At 48.0% G+C, this 13265-nt stretch overlaps 1 protein-coding gene across 3 annotated transcripts in view; it reads left to right on the top strand.

The window, feature by feature from the left end:
* TNKS (tankyrase) overlaps nucleotides 1-13265 on the top strand; it is a 2071987-nt gene that overhangs the window by 877334 nt on the left and 1181388 nt on the right. For all 3 annotated transcript variants that reach the window (XM_069626094.1, XM_069626093.1, XM_069626092.1), the window contains one exon: nucleotides 9970-10049. In XM_069626094.1, the coding sequence (XP_069482195.1) occupies nucleotides 9970-10049 (80 nt within the window). The remainder of the gene's footprint in view (nucleotides 1-9969; nucleotides 10050-13265) is intronic.

Below are 13265 nucleotides of genomic sequence, written 5' to 3'. Positions count from 1 at the left end.
CACACCCTTCTAAGCAGGAGGAGCGGTTACATCGCCTAGACCCGAAAAGGGCGTTGAGTTACATGGCGAGGACAGCTGATTTCAGAAGAGCTGACCAGCTCTTCGTGTCCTTTTCCTTAGCCCGTAAGGGCCTGGCCATAACTAAGCAAACTTTATCCCGCTGGATAATTTTCTTTATAGCGGAATGCTACCAGTCCGCTGGAAAGGAATTTCCGGCGGGCATTAGGGCCAATTCGACAAGGGGAGTATCGGCATAAACAGTATTACAGAAGGAAGTCCCGGATATTTGTTGCGCTGCGACATGGTCATCCCTTCATAACTTTAATAAGCACTATAGCCTGAATGTGGCTTGTTCAACTGATGCGTGTTTTGGCAGGGCAGTGCTGCAAAACTTCTTAGTATAACTTTCTGCCTGCCTCCATCTACTGCTTTGGGACTCTATTCAATGAGGAACTGTGGGCGAAAGGCAATCCATTGAAGGAGAATTGTCTTACTGTAATGTTTTTTCTATGTAGTCTTCTGCAGGTTCCTCATCTCCCCTCCCATCCAGCCCCGCTCAAAAAGTCAGTGCTTGGTGCTGATCTTCTCTTTCACGTTGACTTGGTGATAGTCCTCTGTGTCAGTTTTCTGTCTTCCTGCCACAGATTGAATTTTTCTTTTTTAAATCTGATGCTACTTGTGTGTTTTGCAATTATTCCTCCTTCGGAAGTATATAGTTAAGGGCTCATTAGCCCGTTTGTTCTGTTTTCCTATGCAGTGTGTGGTGCTCCGGTTGGGGGGGGGGGGTTACTGAGATTGGGGCATAATGACGTGGTATTTATAAACGCCTGACGTCCTGTCCGGAGCCGACGACCAGACGCTGAGCAAGACGGATAGACTGTCGATGGCCGGGCGAAAATGTCGGCATAGCTGGAGTGAATATTTCTCAGATGAGGAATCTGTCGGAGAAGAATCCATAGAAAGATCATTACAGTCATTTCTCCATCCACCCTGTGAAGAGTCTTGATGACGTCTGCAGTGCGAAATTCTGCATTCATCATCATTCTGGTATTGTCTCTTGAAGTTGGACCGGACCAGAAGCACTCAAATCTGCAACCCTTGGAAACCCCCCTCAATCGAACAAAGCACCAAAGATTGTGTCCCTTGCTTTCCGGGACGATCCACTGTGTCCTGGGACAATCTGAGTCAGGGGGGTGGGAGGGTAAGTAAACCCAACTGCTATCCACCTCTGCTCTGTGTTCCATAGTGTAACATTGGGTGCAATGACCCATGTCCCCTGACTCCGTCTGTGCTTACCTTGGTCATTGAACCAGGGTCAGGTGGTATGTCCCTGGGCTAGCCTTGGGACTGGTATAGAGGCGAACATGCCTGTCTTTGGACAAATACTTTCCAAACTTTTAAATAGTTTGGATCGGTTTTAAATCGCCCCCACGGCATCCTTTGTGAGCATACCTTCCCTGGAGAAACCTGCACTGAAACCTGTGACTTTTCAGCACTTGGCTCCATACATTGTAGGGCTGGACTTCTTAAGTAACAGGGATTTGGGGTCATTTTTTATCTGCATCCAATTTCTTAACTGGTTAATTCATTGCATTGTAAGTGTACCTACTGGTGAATGTACATATTGCGATGTATGGGTTTGAGTGATACTACCTGCTAGTTTCCTTTGTATTTGTATACATTGACTGTCTAATCTGAATTGTGTTACTCTCTGAGGCCCTAGACCACTCTCACTCCCTCCCAAGACTAAGCTTTGACTGCTCTTCCACGTACCTTGAATGGATTTTGGCTATTCTCCTACATCCCGCCCCCTTTCCTCCATACTTATGGGACATTCCTCCGTCCTGTGGGACGGGACCGGAGCACTTTGAAAAAGCATCCAAAAATGTTGCAAACAATTTTAGTCTTTCCTCTTTCTGCGTGGGGCACAGCACGCAGCCGTAACCCCGCCCATCTCGGCTCCGCCCCGCGCATTGCCCATCATTCCTTTTCTCTGCTCGTTCGGGACTGGACGCACTTGCATCTGCGGAAGACTTTCTTCCTTTTTCCTCCTCTCTGGTTCTCGGTAGCGATCGTGTACTAGTCTGCCTATGTTGTTTAAACTCGACTTTCCATATTGCTCTTCGTGTCATCATCGCTTCGCGAGGACGGATACGCATCCTCTTTGTTTAGAGTGTTTGGGTCCGGGTCACCGTTGAGACTCCTGTTTCTATTGTGATTCCCTTTCGGTCCGGGCACTTCAACATTGGTTAGAGCAGTGGGAGGAGGTGTTCCAGCATACGCCTCCTTCGCATTTTCAATCTTTCATCGACGAAAAGAAACAACGCCTGGTGAGTACTTTACTTTTCAGAGCACCCTGGCCGGGGGACACCTTCCCAGGTTCTTCGCGGTCTGGAGGAGCGTCGACCGCTCTATCCCCGGGGCTCTCCCCAGAGTGCCTTCTGGGCCTAATAAGTGTACCAGAGTTTTCTCCAAGGGTCTCCGTAAGGGGCCTGTGGATACCGGAGTACGCTCCGAGGCCCCTCCTGTGGGGGCTGCTTGTAGACCTAGTTCTACTGAGTCGTGGGGTACCAGAGCTCGCTCTGAGGCCTCTTTATCGGCTTCCCTCAAAAGTACCGGGGTGCGCCCCGAGGCCTCGGCTGGGCTTGGTGTTACCGAACGCGTGTTCAAGGCCCGCTGTGGAAAGGCTGCGACCTGACTGGGGTCCGAGGTCCCTTGTTCAGAGGCTAAGGAAACCAACATTTCTGAGAGGCCTGGGAAGGCCTTATCGGTGAAAGCGGTTTCTCACCGGTCCCGCTCTTGTGGCAACGCCAGAACTGTTGAGGGGGCAAGGAATGGAAGTTCCTCCTATACCGGGAGTGCCGAGGTCCTTCCTGTGAAGGGTAATTCGGCTATTGGGATGTCGCAGAAACATTCCAGGCCACACAGTACCGGCTCAGCCGAGGTTCCTTGCGTAAAGGCTAAAATGAAGACCCCTGATCCACTGACGGGGACCCCTGCCTCACTTCCACATGTGCCGCAGTTCCCCTCGGGTGACGGCAAAATGGCGGCCGTTCCCGCCACAACCACGGTGGCCATTTTGGGTGTTTCCCCCACAACTATGCCATCGGCCTCAGGTGTGGGGGCGGTTCTCTAGGTGAACATAAGGTTCCTTTTGCGCACCCGTTCCGTCCAGTTTACGACTGGAACGCTCGGATGCCCCTTCGGCATAACATCTCACTGCCTGTGGGTTCGGCATCCTTGATTTATGTGGACATCTCAGGGGATGGGCCGGCTTGGCAACTCTCCCCTCTGCGTCCGTGGAATTATTCCCCTCATGAGAGGCCTTCTCCGGCAGCTCCAAAGCTTTCTCTGCAGGACGCTTTTTCGGCAAATTTCAGGTAGTCGTGCATACTGACCCCATGAGGGAGTATTTCAAGGGTCGTTTTAGGGAGATATGCCCGTCTCCGGCTCCACCCACGCCTCTGGTGGTTCCGCCGGCGCCGCCCTTGCCTACGGTGCCTCCCCCGTGGACAAGGCAGTGCCCAACATGGTTCAGCAGGACCCTGACCTGTCGGATGATGCACACGGCGATCAAGACAGCGAAGACCAGCCCCGCTCTATTAGAGCTTTTCACAACCGGGTACTGGACATGATGTGCCTATTGGATGTTCCAGTGCCTGAGGCACCCGCTCTGCAGGAGGGTGTGCTTTCGGGGGCATTCACCTTGTCGCCTTCGAAGTGTACTGGCCTGTTCTTGCAGAAGGACGTTTTGGCCAAGGTCCGTAGAGTCTAGGAAAAACCACACTCTGGGCTTTTCGTCAATAAGAAAATTGACGCGCGATACAGGCTGCATTCTTCGGAAGAAGTGGCCCTAGCATCTTGTCCGCCCCCCTCCTCCACGGTGGTGGCTGCAGCCACTTTACAGTCCAGGCCTGCAGCATCCTCTTCTATGACGGCTATTCGGGTCCTGGGGAAAGAGGACCAGCTCCTTGACTCCCTTGGGAGGAAGATTTTTGCTAACTCTGCCCTGCAGCTCTGGCAGGCCAACACAGAACTGGTGTTAGCAGGGGCGAATATGAAGATGTGGAAAGGTCTGTCGGAGTTTGAGGAGTTCATTCCGGTCGAGAAGCTGGAAGACTTTAAGGCGGGATTGTCCGATGCCAGGATCTTGGCCCAGGATCTGCTGGAGGCTGCGGCTCATCACGTCGACACTTCGGCCTGGGGCCTTATGCTGGGAATTGATACCTCTCGACAGGCGTGGTTGCATGCCACCAAGTTCTCAAAGGAAGTGCAGGACAAGGTGTTGGACCTGCCGTTTGACGGCAAGGAGCTTTTCCTTTTCACAACGGATGTGGAGCTGACCAAAACGAAGGACAGCACCCAGACCCAAAGTCTGTCCGTCCTGGTTAAAAATCCTTTTAGAACCCAGAGACCGTTGTCGCAAAGCCAGCCCTCCTCTGGTTGCAGAGGGTTTCTAGATCAGAAATCCAGCAGAGTGGATACCCCTTCGGGTAATTCCTGCTGCAGGCAGCAACGGACTCGGTTTTTCTCCCGCTCCTCAGCCTCCTCAGGTGCAGGTAGTAACACCACTGAAAAGGCTGCCAAATGAGGGTTCTCTGCGCTCGCACAAGACCCCGGTGGGAGGACGCATTGTGTCTCATTGGGAGGCGTGACAGACCATCACCGACGATAGATGGGTCTTGTCAGTCACTCGGGCGGGCTTCCGCTTATCCCCTACCCCACCCTTCAACCTTCCTTTCCAGCAGTCTGGGTCGTCCTCCCTAAAAGCCGAGGTTCAGAAACTGCTGGACCTCAGAGCTGTGGAACCCGTTCCCCTTTGGGAGCGAGAGGAGGGCTTCTACTCCTGGCTGTTTACGGTGCCCAAACCCAACCAGGCTGGCCTGCGCACCATCCTAGACTTTTCCCAGTTCAATCTTTTCCTACCCCAAGTGAAATTCAAGATGACGCCCGGCCAGATTCGGTCCTCTGTTGGCCATGTGTCGGATGTTTGCACAGTCGGAGAGCATGTCGACCTGGTGGTTCCAGAGGCTTCAGGGGCTCATGGCCTCGTGCGTATTGGCTCTTCCTCTTGCTCGTCTCAAGATGAGGCGGACTCAGATGGCTCTTCGGAGTTCTTGGCGTCAGGCTGTGGATCCGGTCTCCAAGTTGATAATGATTCCGGCTTCCATGAGAATGGACCTGGAGTGGTTGTCGTCTCTCAGCAACCTGTCGGTTGGCTGGTTTTCAGGACCCAGCCCCTATGGTAAGGGTCACGACGCGGACTCCTCCCTTCTGGGGTGGGGTGCGACGTTGGATCGTCTTCAGGTCTCGGATCTTTGGTCGCCTCGGGACAAGCTCCTCCACATAAATCACATAAATCTGGAGCTTCTGGCGATCTTCCTAGCGCTCAAGGCGAAAGTGGTCCGTGTCAATGTATTACATCAACAAGCAAGGGTGCACCAAGTCTCCCCCTCTCGTGGACCTGTCCATCCAGATTTGGGAGTGGGCGGTTCGGCATGGTGTCTGGCTTGTTGCAGTACACATTATGGGCCAGCTGAATGTCACGGCGGATGCCCTCAGTCGGCGGACGATGGTCAGCTACGATTGGGAATTGAAGGCGGAGATCCTCTCATGGATTTTCCTGCGTTGGGGCACTCCGGAAGTGGACCTCTTTGCGACAGCGGAAAACAAGAAACTTCCTCTGTATGCCTCTTGAAACAAGCTGGGAACCTCCTCTCTGGGGGATGCTCTCGAGATTCCATGGCACAACATGAGGGCCTATGCTTTCCCGCCTCTGCCTCTGATTCATCGAACTATTTGCAAGTTGAAGAACACAGTGAACTGTTCTCTTCTGCTCATAGCCCCGTGGTGGCTGGCCAGGTTTTGGTTCTCAGAACTTCAACACCTGTCAGTGTATCCACCGATCAGGCTACCAGTGGGTCCCGATCTGCTTCACCAGGGGGATCAACAGTTGTGGCACTCCTCCCCACAATCGTTCCGCTTAGCGGCATGGTGCCCTAGTTCAGGTCTTTAGAACATCTCAACCTGTCTGTGAATAACATGTGCATTATTGAGGCAGCCAGGAAACCCTTGACTAGGTCTCAGTACAGAAACAAATGGCTTAGGTTCTGTCATTGGTGTTTGCACAAACAACTGGACCCAAGAGTGGCTACGATTGACACAGTACTCTCCTTTGTATCCTACCTAGCGGAGTCGGGAATTCACGTTCTGTCATGCAGAACTTATCTTTCGGCGGTGTCCGCCTATCTATAAACGGACCAATGCTCTTACTCTGTCTAATCCAGTGGTTAAGAGACATTTCGCAGGTTTGACACGCCTTTATCCCCCGGTTCTTAATCCGCACCTGCCGTGGGATCTAAATGTGGTCCTTATGGCGTTGTGCCATAAACCCTTCGAACCAATGGCCACGGTGGAACTCGAGCACCTGTCGTGGAAGGTGTCCTTTTTGGTTGCTGTTAACTCAGCAAGGCGTGTGAGTGAGCTCCAGGCTTTGTTGGTGGAGCATACCGTCTTGGTTTTTCACAAAGATAAGGTGGTCCTACGGACAAAAGCTTGTTTCCTGCCGAAGGTGGTCTGATTTCCATCTAAATCAGTCAATCTCCCTGCCGGTTTTCTTCCTGAACCCTGCTTCAGAAGTGGAAAGGGCTCTGCACTGCTTGGATGTTAGAAGGGCTCTTAAGTTCTATCTGGATAAAACATCTGAATTTAGGATCTCTTCTCAGCTGTTGGTAACCTTTTGTAATCCACAAGGTAAGCAGGCCTCTAAGGCGACTATCTCCAGATGAATCGCTGCCTGTATTACGGAGTCTTACACTGTTCAAGGACTGCAGCCTCCTACAGGTATTTATGCACACCTGGTGCGGGGCAAGGCAGCTACAGTTGCCTTTCAGAAATATGTCCCCTGGGAGACCATTGCAAAGGCGGCTACCAGGGCCTCCCCATCAGCGTTTTGTAAGCATTATTTTCTAGATCTGCCGATCTGATGCTCAGTTTGGCCAGGCTGTGCTGAAGAACCTTTTTCAGTAAGGTTTTTTTTTCCATCCACCCGTAGTTCCTGTGAGGAGTGCTTCAGAATCTCCCCCAAGAATGGAGGAAAGGGGACGGGACATAGGATCATAACCAGGTTACTCACCGTAGTGACCACCTTACTCCTAGTCCATAGCCCCCTTTCCTCCATACGCCCGCCTGCCGTCCCCTCTAATAAGGTTCCTGTTATTGCTTAAAGATCTCTGACCTGGCGATAAAAAAGGACTTATGGGCGATGCGCGGGGTGGAGTCGAGATGGGCGGGGTTACGGCCGCGTGCTGTGCCCCGCGCAGAAGGAGCAGGACTAAAAATGTTTGCAAAATTTTTGGATTCTTTTTCAAAGTGCTCCGGTCTTGACCCACAGGACGGAAAATGTCCCATAAGTATGAAGGAAAGGGGGACTATGGACTAGGAGTAAGGTGGTCACTACAGTGAGTAACCTGGTTAAACTCTGTTCACCATAACCAAATCCAGGAAAACTAACTAGGGTGGCCCCCTAAAATCTTCACACTGGGTTGATTTTGGAAATCCAGTTCCTCACAGACCTTTTATGAAGATATGCTTTATTTTTTGTTAAAGGGAAGTAAAGCTGTTGGAGTAGAATACAGGGAAGTGATTCATTTCCCAAAGGTCTGTAGGGTTACTCATACACCCTACCCCTATGGCTAGCTTTCACACCACCCTGGCAAGTAGCAATTGATAATGACCCAAAAGCTACCTCTAGATTGTTTGCTGACTTAGTTGTGATAGTCTGTTGGACCCTTGAGCTTTCTGCAAGTGACTGGACTGTGTGACGATGGTCACAGCAAAGTGTTTATTATGTAATGCAATCCTTTCCGGTATTGCAGTGTCTCTGTTCTTGCAATGGGCACGGTGCAGGAGGTCCCAGTGCTCAGTAACAAAGTAACAAAAATGTTAATGCACCTCAGTGGGCTGTCATCAGATGTTGCACATAATTTGCATTGCAGGCTGCTGTTTGTTTTCCTGCTGGCTATGCACCAGGTTAAGCTTTGTAACTGCAGTTCAGTCTCAGTTTAAGGGCCTCTTGGTGCATGCCTCTTTCTGGAATAAGACTAATGGGCAGGTTAAACAAGGCTACTTGCGATCACATTGTTCGAAACTCGGGATTCTCCTGTACATGTTGGGTCAATGGATTGCCTGCTCTCGCTGGTCTCTAGAGGTTGAGCGTCTGCAAATACCAGACAAAAACTTTACTGTGCGTATTATTTTTAAAATGTATTTGCATTTATTTCAGCGCACAAAACCCTCAGTCATCTAGGTGCTAGTTACAGAAAGTGCATAGTACATTGGTGAAGTGCAAGAATAAGCATAAGGTTACAGACATACAATGGCGTGTGTACAAAGACTGGCAAAGCCTCGCCTCATGATACAGGGGGCAACATCAAGGAGACTGGTAGCATATGAGTCAAATGGGTACAAGTACACGGACTGGCAAGCCTCACCTCATGGAGAGAGGGGCAACATCAAGGAGACTGCCGCTCAGTAAGGACTCTGTGAAGAATAAGCAAAGAGGGAAGCACTCGTCCACATGAATGGCACTCAAAGGCCCTCTAAGCACAAAAACGAAAATTATTTCACAGAACTAAGAACACAAATTCGATTTTCTTACGCAAGGCACTCTATGGCATGTCTAACATGGTGGTGATAAGGGTATTGGTTGACGGGAAGCTGATGATGGGCAGGTGGGAATAAAGCATTCTTGGAAGTGTGCAGGAGACATCTTTTGTGTGTTCATGCTTCTCTCTAGGTTTCATCTAGGTGACAATGGAGACCCTTTGGTTAATTAGTAGATTGCACTCTGAATGGTGGTGGCAACTGAACTCTTACTTAGAGCCACCCAATAAGACTGGGTTTTCATAATCCATTGGCTTTCCTTGGATTTCCCCCTGACTGTGTAGGGTAAGACTTGAATCTAGACACCACTCACAAAGCTCTAATATCCAGTTATGGCACTTGTAGCCCTCAGCAATTGGAAGCAAAGTCAATGTATTTGTTGACATCAATAATTCTCTATTGTAGAGATGTTTGTCCTGTGTACACTATTGTATTTATGCAGGGGGACCCTGTAGACCTGAACACTATACCTCAGTTGAAATCGACTGCTATTCGTTTATAGAGTCTACCAAGCTGTGCAAGACCTACACAGAGAACGGTTTGATCTCCCTAACAAGGAGTGATTTAGGATCTCTCCAGGACACAATTGATGGTTACTTCCCTGGTAAGGGTACCTTTATGTGAAGTTGTTTAAGTCTAGGAAAATCAAAAACCTTCAAGGGCACACACCGGAAGTGGAGGATGGAACTTTCGGTCCAAAAGTATGTTCCTCCTATTTGCTGGTTTCATTTACACTCTAAATGTTCTATAGTGGTCAACATTTCAAGTTGCAAGCTACTAGCCAGTCGTAGCCTCAAACCATCTCAATAGGCAGCACTCCGTATTTTACTAGCCATGAGTTAAATATAATTTCCCAGTGGCTAGTAGCAAGTGACAACTTTGCACCCGGTGTTCCATCACTATTCTTGTATTTATATTTTTCTTTTTCTACTGAAGAGGAAATTGAAACCCTCTGGATTTCTGTTGTACATCATTGCAACTTCTCATTACAAACTACCAGTGAACACTCACAATATTCTTTTCATGAAATACTATGATTCTCTATTAAATTACTTAGACACACATTAGACTGATATCAAGCTGATATCAAATTATTGTTACATAGAAATAACTTTTCCTCAGACCTTGAACACTGTCCTATGACTATTTTTTGTGGCTCTGGAATATTTGATTTGATACCCTTAAGTGTTTGGAGTTTTTTGTTTTGTTAAGCATAACATAGTATATTGGAAGTGCCTTGTGTGTATCTGTACTCCTATTTCACTACAAGAACATAGCTTTAAAAACGAACCTTTCATTTTATAGAAAGCACTCCTGTACGCACTTCTGATGTGGATTATCGGCTACTAGAAGCCTCTAAAGCAGGCGATTTGGAAACTGTAAAGGTAGGCTATTTGAATTTAACCATATACTATTTGAATGCTCTGAAATACATGTGGATGCAATATTTTCAATAAGTCTTTACCTCCCCACCAGAATGGTTGCATTCCTTAGGAATTAACATTGTCAGCTCATCCCATTCAACAGCCAAAAGTGCAGATGTCTCCTTATGTCGCATTTGTGTCTAGAATTTGCCCCATTAACGGTGTTTCTTTTCAAAAGGTCACCCACCGATTTTGGTGGGAAATCAATGAAAGGAAATATACTTTGTAAAATACTAGTTGAATTCTTTTATTTGCAGAATATACATTGATGGTTTGTCCTATCACAGAATCTTGCTTTGAAATGAGTTTGAAAAAGCTTGATTGGCACATTTTAACTACGGACAAATAACCTGCAATCATTGCCTTCTCTGCCAGTAATTGTCTTATTAGAGCAAATACTCACTTACATTGTTTCTGCAGAAAATAAATATCTGCAAGCCTTTATTTTTAGCATAATTGTTCTTGGCCATGGTGGTTCAGAATATTCCCGCAAACCAAGATAGTTCAGTTTTTGTCTACGGGTAGAAGTGTTTCCTACTCTGTTATTGTGGTGCAATGCTTGTTGGTAATGGTGATACCTTTGCTGCAGTTCCTGGTAGCACTTTTAATTGCCCTTTGCACTGCTCCTGTTCTTTATAGCACATTTGTAACTTGTTCCAGAGTACTTCATTGCCAGTGGATACTGGTACCAGGCAGTTGTACTAGCTCATAGAGCATTAGCAAGGACTAGTGTATATAATCAGATTTCTTGGAAAGAAAATCATTCTCTACACGTGTATTAAACATCGGTTCCAAGCAGTAGATTTTTCTTTTGTGGCACTGACCGGCAGCAGCACGCCACATTTTCAGTACACAGCATGAAGTTCTCCTCTTTCAGTAATGAAGGGTAGTCAAGCAGGCAGTCTAAAACGTAACCATCTTGATGTTTTCTTTAGAAAACACAGTGTTTTTCCGTTGAAGGTGCTAAAACCTGTTTCAGAGGAGCTTTATTATTTTCTTTTTTTTACCGATTCTCAAGCAGTTACTGCATGGGATGGTTAGATTCTTCCTGAAGACTTAAGAGTATGTTTATATTGCCAGATCTTAGGCAATAAACCACATCAGTGTCTGGTTGTATTGATTGAGCAGCTTTTAAAACCTTTTCGACTCCAGACAGCCTATAGCCCGATCCTTAATTTTTGACTCCAAAGGCTCTTATTTGGGTTCAGCAAAATCCAGTCAAAATGCCTCTGGTCTCTGGTACCATTATACAGTATCCTTTTCCCTAACAAGAGTGTTCCTTTTCTGAGTCGCATTTATCCTTTACCGTCTGTTCATACAGAATCCGGGTACCTTTTGAGTAGATCCGCTCTAGTGAAATTCCTGTATATTTTCCCTCATGATCTGGCTAAATCCACACCATCGTGCTTTAAGCATCTATCGTCCCAGTTTTACAGTATCTGCACTGGCATTTTTGCAGTGGGAACCTGAAATACATTCACATGTTTTGCATCATCCTTGTAGTAGTTGGGTCTAGGTTTGAAAGTATTGTTAAACTCTAGGTTTTGTTAGGATACATTTTCCTTTTTGTTGCTTTCACACCCTCCTATGATATAAGCATATTTTCTCTTTCTCACTCGTTAATTTTAGCTGGCAAATTAACTTCTTTTGCCTCGCCACTTGCCAATGCAACTCCTTTACGCTGGGCAGCACTGAATAATCCTTATGGATGTGGGCACAGTGGACCCTGTCCCTGTTGCAACATTTTTATATAGCGACACCCAGGGTGGATCATTCCCCTGGCCAGCATGTTCTTGGCAGTTTTAAAATTCTTTGGATATATTTTAGGTGCACACGTCGAAAAATCCTGGTCTTTGTGAAACCCTGTTGCCTTTTGTGAGCCACTTGCTTTGTTGGCTATTCTGCCCATAGTCCGAGGTAGGACTAGCCATACTTTGTCATGCCAGGAAGAGCACCTGTGTGCTTGGAACTAGTTCTGACTGGGTTGTATGGGGGCTCAGACAACCCAGTCAACATCCTGAGTAATCGAAATGGTGCATTTCAGCTGACTAGCCAGGAAGTGATACCCGCTGTGTTTGAATGCTGCATGTTTCGTAGGTAGGTTGGGGTAGTCGTCCCTCTCCTCGTCCCTGCATTGTGTGGGTCTGGCAAGGTTTTGGAGTCATTAGACGGTCAACCACTGCAACCTGTATTGAAAGGACGATTCTGGGATACAACTACAATTGCCAAAGCCAACTCCCATAAGGCAAAGTTCAGTCCCCTCGACGGAGGAATGTTGTCAAGTTGTCTCCCTCCCTTGAACAAGTGAGTACAATTGGTTCACCATTTGAGCCCTCCGCTGGCATCTTCCTTAAGCTCTTGGAAACCACGGATCTGCCCCAATCTAGAATGTCTGCCTATCCAAAGTGAGGGGCTCCTCCTTGATCTGCACATAGTATGCTCTGAATACTGCTCCTTCACTGGTTACAGCACTGAGGGAGATTTTTGCTCATAGCTCTGCTGCTGCTTTTCATTACCATGCTGAGCTACCTTGCTGGAGCAACGTCCCTGTTAAGGAGAATTCTCATTTTGAGTGGATTGTGTCCTTCAACGTATTCCTCATCTTAGATGTAGTCCATCCAGCTTTGCTGCTCTTCGGAAATTTTTTCGGCAGAGGGCGCAGTGCGTCGACATCGAATCGATGGTCCCTCGAAGGCCTCCATCGAGCGTGACGTCATTGGGTGTATTATTAGCACGCGCGGCGGTCGTTGGGCTTGGTTCCGTTTTTCCGCAGTATACGTTGCTTCGGACATTCGGCGTGCCTAGAGTTCTGTGAGAATATATAATAACGAAATATGTCCTCATCGACGCCGACCACGACCCCGAAATCGGGATTCAAAAAGTGCAAATCGTGCAGGTCAAAAATGTTGATCACGGACCCGCATCGAGAGTGTGGTGCCTCAGAGAAGGCCACGACATGGAGGCCTGCACGTAGTGTCAGGCGATGACGGGGAAGGCCTTGCGAGAGAGGAGAGGAAAGCTACAGGTAGGTCGAAAAACCGATGGAAAAACCGATGGAAAAACCTCTAGCGTCGAGTCGAGATCCCGTGAGGAGAATTCTCCTCGACGCGAAAAGCATCGATCGAGATCCCGCAGCGATTCCCATCGCTCGTCGTCTTCGTCAAAAAGATCGAAGAA

Source organism: Ambystoma mexicanum, chromosome 6p (genome assembly GCF_040938575.1).
Source record: "Ambystoma mexicanum isolate Mex_15411 chromosome 6p, UKY_AmexF1_1, whole genome shotgun sequence".
NCBI classification, from domain to species: domain Eukaryota; kingdom Metazoa; phylum Chordata; class Amphibia; order Caudata; family Ambystomatidae; genus Ambystoma; species Ambystoma mexicanum.
This window is presented reverse-complemented; position numbering and strand designations above follow the sequence as displayed.